A 16,415-nucleotide genomic window follows, 5' to 3' on the forward strand; every position below is an offset into this window, starting at 1 on the left:
CACTCCACTCGGGCGGCAGTCTCCCGCAGCAGCAGCAGCAGGTGAGTGTCCCTGGCTGGCCTGGCGGTAGTCACGCTGGTGGGGCCTTTAGACCACTTTCCACTCCTTACAGACCCAAACCACGTTGGATCCCATCTTCAGTGTTAGCCTTTTCAATTAGCAGTTCACAACTGGCAAGGCATGAGTAGCTTCTTGCTCCTTGATTTTGGATGCATTCTTTGAAAACTACTTGACATGGATCAGACACTCTGCCCATGCAAACTCTGGAGACAGACTTTGCTTGCTGAGCAACTTTGGAATGGTAACATCTTGCAATTTGTATTTTTGTGTAGTTAGTCTCATACAAATAACTTTATTGATCTGATTTCCTGCTGCTTGTTCTCTTTTGAAATATTCTTGCACACTTTAAATAAATCTATTTTTAATTATATTTGTGAACTTTTGTGCTCAAGTGGCTTCAATCCTAATTTAAGTTCCTAGGCCAAGTGCTTGCCTGCAGTTTAATTGTTTGTGGAAACTCATTTTTGCAAGTGTCCAACCTTGCAGGGCTGACTTTCTTGTTTAGTTCCAGGAAGGTTAGAAGTTTGCCTCTTGTCTTCTGACTGTTGGGATGGTAAAAGGGGTTGGTGGCACCTTACCAGACTGGTGAGTGAAGGTTCACATTGTCAGGATTTTGTAATTTTGTGTTCTGCAGCCCCATTAAGCAAACACCCTTGGACTAGGGATTTATTACAGGTCTGATCATGATGAGTCCTCTCTCAAAGGCCAAACAGCCCTGGAAAGAGTGCTGCCTTGTCCCAGTGCTTTTACTGAGAGAAACCAAGGCTTTACCTGGCAATAGTGTTGTGATTGCCTAGCAATGGCCACAAACCACCCAGAGTATTTTTCTTTAGCTTTCTGATTTTTCTGCATACCATTCTCAGGTTTGTAGAAAGATCTGTTTTGTCAATTAAAGGTGTGCCGTCCCTTTAAATGTGATGGCCAGAACTCCCTTTGGAGTTCAATTATGCTTGTCACAGCCTTGATCTTGGCTCCACCCCTAATGTCTCCTGACTCCACCCCCAAAGTCTCCTGGCTCCACCCCCAAAGTCCCCAGATATTTCTTAAATTGGACTTGGCAACCCTATCCCCACCCCTGATTTAGTGTATGTTTGTTTCAAACTGTATTCAATTTGCTAATTCCCTTTGCTATTCTTTGCTTAACGTAGCCTTAACTTTAAACCCATTCCTGTTTATTTCTAAGGACCTGCACACTTGTGAGGTGTTAGATCAAATTGTGGACCTTGGTGTATACACCAGCCAAGTTGGCCCCCATAATATTTGCCTTGACCACGTGCGTGTGCATTGGTTGCTGACTCTTTGAAAGGAAGATGCTCCTATCTGTGTGTGTGCATGTATGTGTGTGTGTGTGAAGGACCGTCAGGTCACTTCTGGCTCATGGACAAATTAAAGTCTCATAATAAAAGCCATTAAAATAAACACAAATACTTAAAACACCTTAAAACCAGAGCTTAAAATGAGTACAGAAGATAAACACAGCAGTTAAGACATTGGGGAGGAAGGAGGAATCACTGAAGTAATGCCAGGTGAAACACCCCCCCCCCCTTCATCCACTGGGTGAAGATGGCACCAGGAGGGGGCAGGTAAGTCTTCCAGGTGGTGGTGGGGGAAGAGTGTTCCAGAGTTTTGATGCCACAACTGACCAAGAAGAAGAAAAAGAAGATTGCAGATTTATACCCTGCCCTTCTCTCTGAATCAGAGACTCAGAGCGACTTACAATCTCCTATATCTTCTCCCCCCACAACAGACACCCTGTGAGGTGGGTGGGGCTGAGAGGGCTCTCACAGAAGCTGCCCTTTCAAGGACAACCTCTGCCCAGAGCTATGGCTGACCCAAGACCATTCCAGCAGTGCAAGTGGAGGAGTGGGGAATCAAACCCAGTTCTCCCAGATAAGAGAGCTCTGGCTGACCCAAGGCCATTCCAGCAGCTGTAAGTGGAGGAGTGGGGAATCAAACTCGGTTCTCCCAGATAAGAGAGCTGTGGCTGACCCAAGGCCATTTCAGCAGTGCAAGTGGAGGAGTGGGGAATCCAACCCGGTTCTCCCAGATAAGAGAGCTCTGGCTGACCCAAGGCCATTCCAGCAGGTGCAAGTGGAGGAGTGGGGAATCAAACCCGGTTCTCCCAGATAAGAAGAGTCCACACACTTAACCACTACACCGAACTGGCTCTCTCCTTGATTGCCTGCTGCCTAATCCCAGAAGCAGGGGCACCTTCAATGGGCCTGCTGCGTGCAAAGGAACTCCATGGCCAGGTGGGTTCCTACTCACTTGAAGGCTGCAGCCTGATGGTGGTTGAGGCCAAGTGCTCTTCTGTCTCCTAGGTGGCCTCTCTGGACAGCTTGGTGGCCATCCTGAACTCCTGGGATACCAGCCTGACAGACTCCATGCTTCAGAAGATGGAGGCAGAACAGCAGCGGAGGGCCCATCTGGAAAAGAAGCAAAAAGAAGCAGACACACACAAGTGAGTTTGCCTCCCTGCCTCACCAAGAATGCAAATGCTCTAGGTTTGTAGGCCACTCGACAAACCCCACATCCAGGCTCAAGTTACATAATCATTATATAAGTATACCTGTTGAATAACCCCACAAAATCTGCAAATGGGAGTCAAGGAGACTGCTGGAGCGACTTGGATGTCAAGAGGGACCCCCCCCTGCCCAAGACTGGGGGATCCAGCTGGTGCTTCAGAGGGCCACAGCTCTGGCTGGGAATAAGGGCCTGGTGAAAGCAGCAGGGGGATCGTGGCCACTCTGTTCTTGCTTTGCTTGCCTTCCCTCCTGTTCAGGAGACGGAACGGAAGGCAAATGGCACTGCAGGCATGCTAGAAGTCGAGCAGTTGTGATCTCTGCCCTGTATGTGGGGCTGCCCTTGAAGACAACTCGAGAACTGCAACTGCTCGAGGACATGGCAGCTCAACTGTTGTCAGGAAGGAGCTGCAGGGAACACACATGGCCCATTTTGAAACAGCTTAATTGGCTGCCAGTCTGTGTCCGAGTTCAGTTCAAGTTGGCTTCTGGTGATGCCCTTTAAAGCCCTGACTAACTGGGGACTCCCGTGTTGGAAGGCCCGTCTCCTTCCACCTGTGGTCATCAAGTAGCTGCCCCCCCCCCTCAGGGTGGCCCTAACCTTTTCCACCATGGCTGACTTTGTAGAAGGGGCTTCCTGAAGGGTGATGGTGACGAAACCCTCCCCCCCCCCCAGGAGATCAGCAGGAGGGGCTGTGAGGGCTTTGGAGGGTGTGTGAAGGTCAGGCATCCATTTTGTTGTTGTTCAGTCACATAGTCTTTGCAGTCCCATGAACCAAGTCACACCAGGCCCTCCTATCTTCCACCATCCTCCAAAGTCTGCTCAAATTTGTGTTAGTTGCATCAGTAACACTGTCCAGCCATCTCCTCTTTTGCTGTTCCCTTCTTCTTTTGCCTTCTGTCTTTCCCAGCATCAGGGTCTTCTCCAGGGAGTGCTCCCTTCTCATTGGGTGGCCAAAGTCTTTGAGCTTCAACTTCAGCATCTGACCTTCCAGGGAACAGTCAAGGTTGATTTCCCTTAGGACTGACTGATTGGATCTTCTTGCAGTCTGAGGGACTCTTGGGGATTTTGGGATTGCTGTTTTATTTTTGTTTGAAATGAAAATGTTGTTTCACTATTACTATAACCTTCCTTTAACCACTAGGATAGGTGGGGTAAAAAAGCATCTCTTGCCATTCACCCAGGAGGGCTCCCCTGCAACTCTCCAGTCTTTTTGATCTTGCTGCATAAAATTAATAGGATATTATCAGATGCTTTCCAGTGCCCCCGTGTATGAACTTATGTTTAATTTTGAGAATCACCCACACCAACGAGAACCGTCCCATGAGAAAGGTGCAGAGCGTTATCTGATTTGGTGGCTGTCCCTTTGTCTACAGAAAGTGTCTCCCATTTTGACAAAGGTGGGCCACTGCTGCTGATCCTTTTGGGTCTGTCAGGTGCTTTTGACACAGTTGATCATTTGGTCTCAGTTGACCGCTTGGCCTCCGGGTGGGGGGGGGTGAGGGTCTTCTCCTTTCTCCAGGGATGCTGGGGGGGGGGAGTTCATGGAGTCCCGCAGGGGTCATTCCTCTCCCCAATGTTGTTTACTATCTGTATGGGCCCTCTGGGGCAGATTGTCAGGAGGTCTGGAATTGGGTACTGTGAGTATGCGGATGACGCCCAGCCATACCTTCTGCCTGGATCTCAGCCTCGCTTTCCTGCGGGGATGCTGTAGTCAATTGGTCAGGCTGAAGCCAGACCCTTCAGAAATGGGGATCAGGTGGTTGGCTGAGTCGGGGCTGGGGGGAGGCTTTACCTACACCTGAGGGAGGAGCCAGACTCTCTGCATTGGGAGCTTTGGGGTGTGGCTTGATTCTTCTCTTGCCCTGGGCTATCGTGGCCAGGGCAGCAAAGACCACGTCTTGCCACCTGCACTGTGGGATAGAGTATGAGGTGTGAGTTAAGTCAATAAGCAAAGAAGCCGAGAGCTCAGTTGGCTTCTATGGAAGGCCTGTTGCTGCTGCTGGAAAAGAGTGAAAGGGAGTGAGGGAGGGAAGCCTGAGGACTGAGGAGGGGGCGTGAGTGAGTGTCACACAACAGACTTTGTGCTCTCTCTGGTGCTCTTCTCTCCTTCCGCAGGATGGCCGAGGAGGTGGAGCAGCTGGCCAAGGAGCATGAGAGACGCAGCAAGGAGGTGAGAGCCGAGCCCCCCTCCCCTTCTCTCACTGCCCCCTTTGGCCCCTCGGCTGCAACCTGGTTTTTATTTTATTTTATTGGATTTATATCCTGCCCTCCCCGCAGGTGGGCTCAGGCCAGCTAACAAACCGTTATGGCCATAAAAAAATCATAAAACAATAACAGGAGCTATACAATGCCATAAAATACAATCTATGGATCATTTTAAAATACAGCCATCAATGAGACATCATCGCCAGTACCATCCAGTGATCTCATAAAGTATGGCGCTGATAATATTGGAGCAGTGATGGTGGCAAAGGCAGTCAGTTCTGCAGTGACTTGGCAGCAGTCTCCCAAATTATTCACTGAACGAGAGACGGAATAATTCAGTCTGATGTTGCCTGGGAATGCACTCCTTCGGCCCAGGGATCACCAGGAGATTCGGAGTCCCTGAATGCAGTGCTCTCTGGGAAATGTGCGGGGAAAGGCAGTCCTGCCCAGGTCCTCTAGGGCTTTAAAGGTCAGCACCAGCATTTTGGATCCGGAATGCCACAGGCAGCCAGGGCAGCGCTTTCAGTACAGGTTGAATGTGCTCCCTTATGGGGAGTTCCAGTAACAACTTGGCTGCTTCATTCTGCACCAGCTGCAGCTTCCAGGTTTGAGACAAGGGCAGCCCCATGTAGAGGGCATTACAGTAGTCTAGTCTCAAGGTGACCGTAGCATGGATCACAGTCGCGAAGTCACTGCATTCAAGGAAGGGAACCAACTGCCTTATCCACCTAAGGTGACAAAAGGCCGATGTGGCAGTGGCCGCTACTTGGGCTACCTTGATGGTGGCATGGCACCACCCAAGAGGGAGGGAATCAGCCTGTTTCTTACTGGGAGCTTCCTCTGCTAAGTGCTGTTCTGTGATCGGACAGGAGCAGGTTCCGGTGGCATCCAAAAGAACAAAGGTGTTTTCTCTTGCAGCTGCAGCAGGCCTACTGTGAGCTGAACCGGCGCATAACTGAGCATGACAAATGCCAGCGGAAACAGATGGGCAATGCAGAAATCACTCTCCAGGTGAGCGCCAACCTCACCTCCCTTGGCACATGGACATTCTAGGAAAGGAAGCTGCTTGAGCTGCCCTCAGCTGAGCCCTGCAGTTCCGTAAGAAAGGATGGTGAGCTGTTGCCAGGATGCTCTCTGCTGCCTGCCTGTCTGCTGGGCAAGCCTCAGACATTGGCCTCTTAAAGGGAGCATTTTGACACAATGCCCCCACCAGCACAATGACCCATTCCCCAGTGCATGGGGGCATGCACACACATACACACATGCAGAGGGCTTCTGATAGGGCAGCCTGCCAACCCTCCACCCCTCATGGCTTCCCAGCATGTGGCAAAACCAACTAGCAACCTGCTGCTCAGCGGCACTCTCTCTCACACAGTTAAGTCAGGTGTTCTGCTTAGTAGTGCGGCAGGCAATACAGGGGGTGGGGTGGGTGGGGTAGGGGGTGTAGCTTGCCTTTTTGCAGACCAGTTTCAGCCATACTACCAAGATGAGGAGGCTGCAGTCTTATGTGTCCTCTCCCCCCACCCCACTCCGTTTCCCGGTTTACCTTCATTTATATCTGGTGGGCTGGGTTTCTGCTAGTTGTAAGACAGACAGACACTGAGGCCAAGGTAGATAACAAGGAATAGATATGAAAATGCATATTAAAATTTAAAAGGGCTGTGTGAATATTTAGCCACAGAATTTATGAGGCACTACAAATACAACACAAAGAACAAATACAAATAACAATACCAAATTATATTCTACAATTCTCTAACAACTTAAACTCTAATTATATTAAAATAGAAGACTGAAACAATCTTAGAAGTCCAAATAAAGTCATAAGTACATTCAAAGGTCTTGTAAACAAATTCCAAACAGTTTTAACGATCATGGTTATGTGATAATTTACTGTAGGACAGTTTTGAAGAATAATGAGGAATTCTTCTGAGATGGGTCAATTTCAGGAAGATGCAAAAAAGCTTGAGGATCAGTTACTTGAGAGGGGTTATCTGAGCATATTGTTCATAGAGCTAAGAAATGGGCAGAAATGGCCACACGGTCGCAGCAAACTTACTCCACCACCATGTGTGTCCAGAGTCTAGTGTTTTTTCACATGCCTTGCAGGTCTCATATTTAGCATCATAGGATTGGAAGGAACCTCTAGGGCTATCTAGTCCAACCCCCTGCACAGTGCAGGGAATTCACAAGTAGTACCTCCTCCCCACATGCCCCTAGTAGCACCTGTTCCATGCCCAGAAGATGGCAAAATCCTCTAGGATCCCTGGCCAAACTGGCCTGGAGAAAAATTGCTGCCCAACCCAAAGTTGTGATCAGCGTTTCTTTGGGGCCACAAGAACTAAGCACTGATGCAGCCCTTCCTGCCCTGCTTCTCACAATCTGCCTAAATCACAGAATCTAAGTGGCAAATTTGTATGGTAAAGACAATTAACAGTCTCACAAAAAACAATACATTATATAGAGGTCAATGACAATTAGACAATATTGGTCGAGTAGTATATAAGCATAGAATAATTATTAAATCCAATAAATAGAGTTTACTGTTTCGAGTTGTCCTTTGTGCAATTCCACATATGCACTGTAACAAAAGCACTTCGTGATAATATCCAACTAGAATAAAATTAGTAATATACCTTTATACATAACAATATACTTGCAATGCTTCAGTGAGCTAAATTTCCAACACTCTCAGTATTACAAAATTATCACACTAATAGAATGACCCATTCACAGTTTTATTTGTGAGCTTCCCCAGCACCCCTGGCAGCTCAGCCTCCCAAAAAGTCTGCTTGGGGGCAGGAAGAGGCGCCTGGTGCCACCCTAAGCAGCCACCCGCCTGGCCCACTCAGATGCGCCAGGCCAGCCAGAGGCATACAGATAATGTAGTGTTACTTCCCTCACAGAAGCAGAATCGCCTGACATCTACCCAGTCGACAGACAGACAGTTTCCCACACAGGATTTTAGGTGTTTAGCTTTTTGCAAGGTCCTCAGCAGGGACCTGCCTTCTATAATCTAAAATTTGGCACAAGCTGAACAATAAAGAAGAAGAAGGCAGGTATAAGCAGGACGATTATGTGGATTAGTTTTGGTTTTACTTCCTTTGTCTTAAAACAGCTCTGCAAGATCAGGCCGATCTTCCATGTCAGTGTCCTTTAAGATGAATTGGAACTGCCAAGGGATTGTGTCATCCTTGAGTACAGGTGCTAAAGTGTCATCAGGTGTGAGCCTTTAACCAATTTGGAATGGGATTGGCTAAGGCGACTTGAAATGCAGTAGCCTGCTACCTGTTCAGTGTGGGATAGGAAAGGACGGATATAGCGTGGCATACTGTTGGATGGATCTTGGAATTGATGACTGTGGACTGTGTATTGACTATTCTATTGGACTTTGTACTTCTGCCTGGCTTTATTGGATATAAGTGTATGACTATTGGACTGCTTCTTGACTCTGATGTCTGCCTGAACCCAACACAGTTTGTTGAACCGGCTGTCTGTGTGAGTGTCTTCCTTAGAGCTGCAACTGAGACTGGTCTGACCAGAGTGGCCCAGTGGGCGCTTCTACTACTACTCTGTCAGTCCAGCCTCCTGTTTTACATAGTGGCCAACCAGCCAGCTGTTTTGGGGCAGCTTTCTTGGTTGACTGTTTGGTTCTGGGTCCTTTTGAATGTGCTGGTTCTTACCTTTAAAACTCTCAATGCCTTGGGGCCCACATTTCCATGCCCATGATCTCTCTGCCTTGGCTTCCCTGGTGGATTCCCAGCAGACTGAAGGCCAGCGAGGAGGCAAGGAGGGCAGCCCCCGCCCTCTCTGCTGCTTCCCAGCTGCAGCTGCAGACAGCTTTTGTGCCCGAGAAGCAGAGCAAAGCATTTGTGTTTCCTTCTCTTTGGCTTATGGGTGCGGCTGTTTTTTGTGATACTCGTGTTTGACAAATGGGTGGGTGTTATTCGATGCTGTTGTGTTGCTGTTCTTCTAGCCATTGGGGAGGGGGGAAGAAGAAGAAAATGTTTAATGTTTAATTCGATTTACACCCCGCCCTCCCCGCCAAGGCAGGCTCAGGATGGCTTACATCGGAGTCATGGCATGCTGTGATCACTGTCATAAAACAATAAAAACCATTTAAATAGATAAGTTAAAACCTATACATTAAGACAATATACAGTTTGGTGCTAACACATTAGATGTTCCTCATCGTTCCAGGATGGCAGTTATTCCAGAAATCTCCTACGATCCGTTGAAGGCCTGCCGGAAGAGAACGATCTTACAGGCCTTGCGGAACTGAGCGTGGTCCCGCAAGGCCTAACCTCTTCCGGCAGTGTATTCCACCAGGATGGGGCTGCCACTGAAAAGGCCCGATCCCTGGTGGTCACTAATCTCGCCTCCCTCAGCCCAGGGATCACTAGGAGATGTTGGGATCCAGATCTTAGTATTCTCTGGAGAATGTGTGAGGACAGATGGTCCCTCAAATAAATGGGTCCTCGGCCATACAGGGCTTTAAAAGGAATAGCTAGCACCTTGTAACGAATCCGGTACACTATTGGTAGCCAGTGCAGTTCCTGCAGTGCTGGCTGTATGTGCTCCTACTTGGGCAGCCCCAGTAACAGCCTAGCAGCCGCATTCTACACTAGCTGGAGTTTCCGAATTCACGACAAAGGCAGCCCCAAGTAGAGGGCATTACAGTAGTCCAATCTCGAGGTGACTATTGCGTGGATCACCATTGCCAGGTCACAGAGATTGAGGAAGGGAACCAACTGTTTAGCCTGCCTCAGATGAAAAAAGGCGGATTTCACAGTTGCTCCACTGACAGGGAGGCTTCCAACAGCACCCCCAAGCTTCTGACCTTGGGCGCCATTGACAGTGGCGCCCATCAAAGGCTGGCAGGGGGATTTCCCTGCCCAGGCTGCTGCGACTCAGGCAAAGGACCTCTGTCTTTGTCGTATTCAGCTTCAGTCGGCTCAGCTTAAGCCAACCAACCACAGCTTTCAGTGCCTGATCCAGGTTTTCTGGGACAGCGCCAGGTCGCCGTTCATCAGTAGATAGACCTGGGTGTCATCCGCGTACTGATGGCAATCCAGCCCATACCTCCAGGCAATCTGGGCAAGGGATCGCATGTAAATGTTAAACAACATTGGGGAGAGAACCGCTCCCTGAGACAAACCGCAATTAAGCAGGTGTCTCTGGGACGACTCTCCCCCAATTGACACCCTTTGTCTCCAGCCGCATAGGAAACAGGAAGGCCACTGTAAGGCTAGCCCCTGAATCCTTGCGTCGGCGAGGCAGCGGACTAGCAACTGATGGTCGACCGTATCGAACACAGCTGATAGGTCTAACAACATCAGTACCGCCAGCCGCTTCGATCCAGATGCTGCTGGAGGTCATCCACTAGGGTGACCAGAACTGTCTCCATCCCATGACCAGGCCGGAAGCCGAACTGGTGGGAGTCTTGGATGGAAGCGTCCTCCCGAAAACTCTGTAACTGTAACACTACTACCCTCTCAATAATTTCCCCCCAAAAGGGTAAATTTGAGACTGGTCGATAGTGTGCTGCTGCTGCTGCTATTAGATTTATATCCCACCCTCCACTCTGAATCTCAAAGTCTCAGAGTGGCTGTCAATCTCCTTTATCTTCTTCCCCCACAACACCCTGTGAGGCAGGCGGGGCTGAGAGAGCTCTCCCAGAAGCTGCCCTTTCAAGGACAGAGTCTCAGAGTGGCTCACAATTTCCTTTATCTTCTTCCCCCACAAAAGACAGCCTGTGAGGCAGGTGGGGCTGAGAGGGCTCTCACAGCAGCTGCCCTTTCAAGAACAACCTCTGCAAGAGCTATGGCTGACCCAAGGCCATCCCAGCAGGTGCAAGTGGAAGAGTGGGGAATCAAACCCGATTCTCCCAGATAAGAGTCCGCACACTTCACCACTGCACCAAACTGGGAGCCTTCATGGACGTGTTTTGGAGGGGAGGCGAAAATAAAGATTTTAAATAAATAAATAAAGGACCAACGTATAACTAATGAAGGATTTTAGTTGCCATTCTCCTGTCTGGTGGTGGTATAAGACGTTCCTTTCAGATTAAGCCCCAATGCAGCCTTTGACCACCCAGAGTATCTCTTGCGTTGAATGGAGCAGGGAAACAGCAATGGTGGGAAGGAAGTCACATTCGCTCCCTTGCTTGTGCCCACTGTCTATTGAAGGCCATTGCTGACGCAGAAGGGCTGGTTCAGAAACTGCGGCTGGAGGTGGAGGAGGCAGAGGAGAAGCTGTCGCTGGCCCGGCTCCAGTTGCGGGAACAGATGCAGGGAGGTAGGTGATCAGAAATGCTGGGGCTTCTTAGGAAGGGAATGGAAAAGAAATCAGCCAGTATCATAATAATAAATCGATGGGGCAGCCTCATTGGGAGTGCTGTGTTCAATTCTGGTCACCACACCTCAAAAAAGATATTATAGCGTTGGAAAAAGTCCAGAAAAGGGCAACTAGGAGGCTTAAAGAGTTGGAAGAAAGGTTAAAACGCTTGTGGCTCTTTAGCTTGGAGAAATGTCGACTGCGGGATGACATGATGGAGGTTGACAAGATTATGCATGGGATAGAGAAGGTAGAGAAAGAAGGACTTTTCTCCTTTTCTCACTCCATGAAATTGCTGAGCAATCAAGTTAGAATGGATAAAAGGAAGTCCTTCACCCAAAGGGTGATTAACGTGGAATTCACTGCCATAGGAGGTGGTGGCAGCTACAAGCATAGCCAGCTTCAAGAGGGGATTGGATCAACACCTGGAGCAGAGGTCCATCAGTGGCTATTAGCCACAATGTATTGTTGGAACTCTCTTACTGGGGCAGTGGTGCTCTGTATTTTTGTTGCTTGGGGGGGGAGCAACAGTGGGAGGGCTTTTAGTGTCCTGGCCCCACTGATGGACCTCCTGATGGCACCTGGGTTTTTTGGCCACTGTGTGGGTGCACAAACATCTGGATGCACAGCAGTTGGAGTGGATGGGCCATTGGCCTGATCCAATATGTTCTCTTATGTGAACTGCACCCCTCAGTTTGACACCTGGGTGAATGATGGCACTGCGAACCTGTCCTTTATGTAGGCTTCAGCCCTCCTTGGAGAAGAAAGCCGTTTCGGCCAGAGCTTGTTCCCTTCTCCAAGTGGTCCCTGGGTGCCCCTGCCAGTCCTCTCTAGGTGCCCCACAAGTATGGGCAGCCCCTCCCCCCTGGCCAGCTGGGGCTGAATTGCTGCCAGGAGGTGAGAAGTGATGCCCCTCCGGGCTTCTCAAGTGTCCCTTGGATTTCACTTGAGTCTGGGTTCCTCCTCCCTTCGTCCCTGAGGGCTGCAGGGCTCTCCAGAGGTTTCTGTCAGCCTCTCCCTCCCAAACAGCTCAGAGGAGGGTTTTGCCCTCAGTAACTCTGTTTCAATTGAGAAGAGCTTTAAAGATTGATTGAAGCCCCTTTTCTGGCACTCCGCAACAAAAGGGCCCTCCGTGAGACCAGAGCCTGCCCCTTTCCCCCTTCCGAAAGAGCTGCAGGGGGGCTGGTGTGGAGGATTCCTGTGGGGAGGGGGGGTGGAGATCGCTGCCCAGAGCTCCCCCACCCTCTTCTCTCTTGCTGTGCTCTCCTTTGCCAGAGGCCCCAGCTGAGTTTCAGGCCCTGCGGTGTTCCATCCAGGAGCTGGACGATGTGCTCTTCAAAGATGTGGGCGGGAAAATCCACTCTGATGGGCGGTGAGTTGCATGGATTTGCACCCCCTTCCCTTGCCCCCCCCCCACTCTTGACCAGGAAATGGCCCTGGAGCCTTCATCACAAGGGACTGAGTGGTTCTGAAAATGCTATACCACCACTCCAGGAACCGGCCTATGGTGGCTTACATTAAAAGATATTAATTAAAACCCAGCATTACAGCCCCTCCCTACTCTTGTGATTCTGTGAATAAAATCCCAGCCCCAAATAAGGCTATGCAGAGACACCACTGACAGCTTGATTAGAATGTGGGATTTGTTGCGCGAGGATGTAGTGATGGCCACAGGAGTAAACATCTCTAAAAGTGGATTAGATTCATGGAGGGAAAGTGCATCAGTAGCCACTGCCCATGGTGACTACGGTTGTAATTGTTTTAACCGTGTTTTATAATTGCAACTGATGTAATGTGTGTTTTATGCTGTGAGCCGCCCTGAGCCTGCTTCGGCGGGGAGGGCGGGATAGAAATAAAAAATTATTATTATTATTATTATTAACCTTCACGTTGAGAAGCCCTATGCCTCAGAATCCCAGAGTCAGGAGGCAACCTCAGGGAAGGCCTTGGACCTCTTATGCTCTGTTGCTGGCCCTTGTGTGAGACGGGATGCTGAACTAGATAGACCCTCACTGGGCTCTTCTGGTGTTCTCAGAGGAAGGCCTTGGCCTCTCTGCCTCATTGTTGGCCCTCCAGAGGAATTGGTTGGCCACTGTCTGGGACAGGATGCTAGACTGGATGGACCCTCCCTGGTCTGATCCATCAGGGCTCTTCTGATTTTCTTCTCAGGGGAAGGCCTCAGCCTCTCTGCCCTGTGGTGGGCCCTCCAGAGGAACTGGTTGGCTACTGTGTAAGAAAGGATGCTGGACTAGATGGACCCTCATTGGTCTGACCATCAGGGCTCTTCTGAGGTTCTTCTCAGGGGAAGGCCTCAACCTCTCTGCCCTGTTGTTGGCTCTCCAGAGGAACTTGCTGGCCCCTGTGTGAGACAGGAGGCTGGACTAGATGGACCCTCCCTGGTCTGACCATCAGGGCTCTTCTGAGGTTCTTCTCAGGGGAAGGCCTCAGCCTCTCTGCCCTGTGGTGGGCCCTCCAGAGGAACTGGTTGGCTACTGTGTAAGAAAGGATGCTGGACTAGATGGACCCTCATTGGTCTGACCATCAGGGCTCTTCTGAGGTTCTTCTCAGGGGAAGGCCTCAACCTCTCTGCCCTGTTGTTGGCCCTCCAGAGGAACTTGCTGGTCCCTGTGTGAGACAGGAGGCTGGACTAGATGGACCCACCCGGGTCCAGAGCCGGTTTGGTGTAGTGGTTAAGTGTGTGGACTCTTATCTGGGAGAATCAGGTTTGATTCCCCACTCCTCCACTTGCACCTGCTGGATTGGCCTTGGGTCAGCCATAGCTCTGGCAGAGGTTGTCCTTGAAAGGACAGCTGCTGTGAGAGCCCTCTCCAGCCCGACCCACCTCACAGGGTGTCTGTTGTGGGGGAGGAAGGTAAAGGAGATTGTGAGCCGCTCTGAGACTCTTCGGAGTGGAGGGCGGGATATAAATCCAATATCTTCTTCTTCTTCTTCTGACTTTCTTCTCAGGGGAAGGCCTCGGCCTCTTTGCCCTGTTGTTAGCCCTCCAGAGGAACTGGCTGGCCACTGTGTGAGACAGGAGGCTGGACTAGATGGACCCTCCCTGGTCTGACCCAGCAGGGCTCTTCTGAGGTTCCTCTCAGGGGAAGTCCTCGGCCTCTCTGCCCTATTCTTGGCCCTCCAGAGGAACTGGCTGGCCACTGTGTGAGACAGGAGACTGGACTAGATAGACCCTCCCTGGTCTGATCCAACAGGGCTTTTCTGGTGTTCTTCTCAGGGGAAGGCCTCGGCCTCTTCAGGAACCGGCCTATGGTGGCTTACATTAAAAGATATTAATTAAAACCCAGCATTACAGCCCCTCCCTACACTTGTGATTCTGTGAATAAAATCCTAGAGGAACCTCCAGAGGAACTGGTTGGCCTCTGTGTGAGATGAGAATGCTGGACTGGATGGACCCCACCGGTCTGATCCAGTAGGGCTGTTCTTATGAAGGCCTTGGCCTCTGCGTCCTGTTCTTGGTCCTCCAGAGCAGGGGTCCCCAACCCCCCCGTCCGTGGACTGGTACCAGTCTGTGGCCTGTTAGCAACCAGACTGTGAGTTGTATAATTATTTCATTATGTATTACAAGGTAGTAGTAGTAATAATAAGAAGACATTGGATTTCAGGGTGGCTCACAATCTCCTTTATCTTCCTCCCCCACAACAGACATCCTGTGAGGTGGGTGGAGCTGAGAGCGCTCTCCCAGAAGGTGCTTTTTCAAGGACAATTCTGGGAGAAGCTATGGCTGACCCAAGACCATTCCAGCAGCTGCAAGTGGAGGAGTGGGGAATCAAACCCGGTTCTCCCAGATAAGAGTCCACACACTTAACCACCATGCCAAACACTTTAGAAATAAAGTGCACAATTGTATCATCCCGAAATGATCTCCCTCTCCCCCCCACTGTCCTTGGAAAAATTGTCTTCCACAAAACTGGTCGCTGGTGCCAAAAAGGTGGGGGACCACTGCTCCAGAGGAACTGGTTGGCCACTGTGTGAGGCAGGAGGCTGGACTAGATGGACCCTCACTGGTCGGATCCAGCAGGGCTCTTCTGATGTTGTTCTCAGGGGAAGGCCTTGGCCTCTCTGCTCTGTTGTTGGCCCTCCAGAGAAACTGGTCAGCCACTGTGTGAGCCAGGAGGCTGGACTAGATGGACCCTCACTGGCCTGACCCAGCAGGGCTCTTCTGAGGTTCTTCTCAGGGGAAGGCCTCGGCCTCTCTGCCCTGTTGTTGGCCCTCCAGAGGAACTGGTTGGCCACTGTGTGAGGCAGGAGGCTGGACTAGATGGACCCTCCCTGGTCTGATCCAACAGGGCTCTTCTGATGTTCTTCTCAAGGGGAGGCTTCGGTCTCCATGCCCTGTTGTTGGCCCTCCAGAGGAAATGGTTGGCCACTTTGTGAGACTGGAGGATGCTGGACTGGATGAACCCTCACTGTTTGATCCAGCACGGCTCTTCTGATGTTCTTAAAATAAGAGTTTCCAGACTAAAATACTATCAACTCTTAATTGCAAGCTTGGGTGAACAGAGGTGCCTACAACAAAACAAGCAATGTAGGCACGAGGTGAGCCTTTGGGGGGATGGGATTTAAGGGTATTCCACCACTGAGAAAGCCCTGTCTGGTTTCCACCCTCCTCATCTCTGAAGCAGAGGTGGAGACAGCAGGGCTTTGAGGCAGATCTTAGCAGGCGAGTTGGACAATAGGGAAGAAGGCCAGTCCTTCAAACACCAGGCTGGCGCTAAACCATTGAAGGCCTTAGTGGAAGAGCCAGCACTTTGAATGGTGCCTGGGAACAAGGGGGGGGGGGGTGCTTGTGGTATGCAGCTTGGGATGCCTGGGAGAGCTGGCGTAGAAGGTTGCATCTCTTCAACAGCATCCACTGTGCATTTCTTTCTCCTCCTCCTCCTGCCTCCACAGGTGGCCACTAGTAATTGATCCCTCTGGCCAAGCCGCCATCTTCTTGCGCTATCGTGATACCAACTACCTGAATGCTGTGAATCCCAGTGACATGAGCGTGGAAACCATCCGTCTAGCACTGCTGGGGGCCATTCGGTAGGGAGGAAAGCTGAATATTCTTTTTTTGGGGGGGGGGGGCAGAGATATAGCAATTCCAACTTGGCCAAGGGCTGTGGTGGGGCATTCAGGGAAGAGCTGCCCTGCAGCATTGTGAACCAGTGGTGTGCTGGAAGGAGGCTGGAGGGGTAGAGGCAGGAGGCTGAACAGCCTCCCCCCCACAGTGCTGTTCAGGCCCCTGCTTGCCCTCCTCCTCCTCTCCCCCCCCCCCACAGTGCTGT

The 16,415-nt window shown here is 50.5% G+C and overlaps 1 protein-coding gene across 1 annotated transcript in view; it reads left to right on the top strand.

Moving 5' to 3' along the window:
• IQANK1 (IQ motif and ankyrin repeat containing 1) overlaps positions 1 to 16,415 on the top strand; it is an 89,255-nt gene that overhangs the window by 69,426 nt on the left and 3,414 nt on the right. The window contains exons 7-12 of the mRNA XM_060243025.1: positions 2,382 to 2,521; positions 4,702 to 4,756; positions 5,710 to 5,802; positions 10,980 to 11,088; positions 12,403 to 12,499; positions 16,039 to 16,173. Of these exons, the coding sequence (XP_060099008.1) occupies positions 2,382 to 2,521; positions 4,702 to 4,756; positions 5,710 to 5,802; positions 10,980 to 11,088; positions 12,403 to 12,499; positions 16,039 to 16,173 (629 nt within the window). The remainder of the gene's footprint in view (positions 1 to 2,381; positions 2,522 to 4,701; positions 4,757 to 5,709; positions 5,803 to 10,979; positions 11,089 to 12,402; positions 12,500 to 16,038; positions 16,174 to 16,415) is intronic.

The sequence above is a fragment of the Heteronotia binoei genome, chromosome 7 (genome assembly GCF_032191835.1).
Source record: "Heteronotia binoei isolate CCM8104 ecotype False Entrance Well chromosome 7, APGP_CSIRO_Hbin_v1, whole genome shotgun sequence".
Taxonomy (NCBI): Eukaryota; Metazoa; Chordata; class Lepidosauria; order Squamata; family Gekkonidae; genus Heteronotia; species Heteronotia binoei.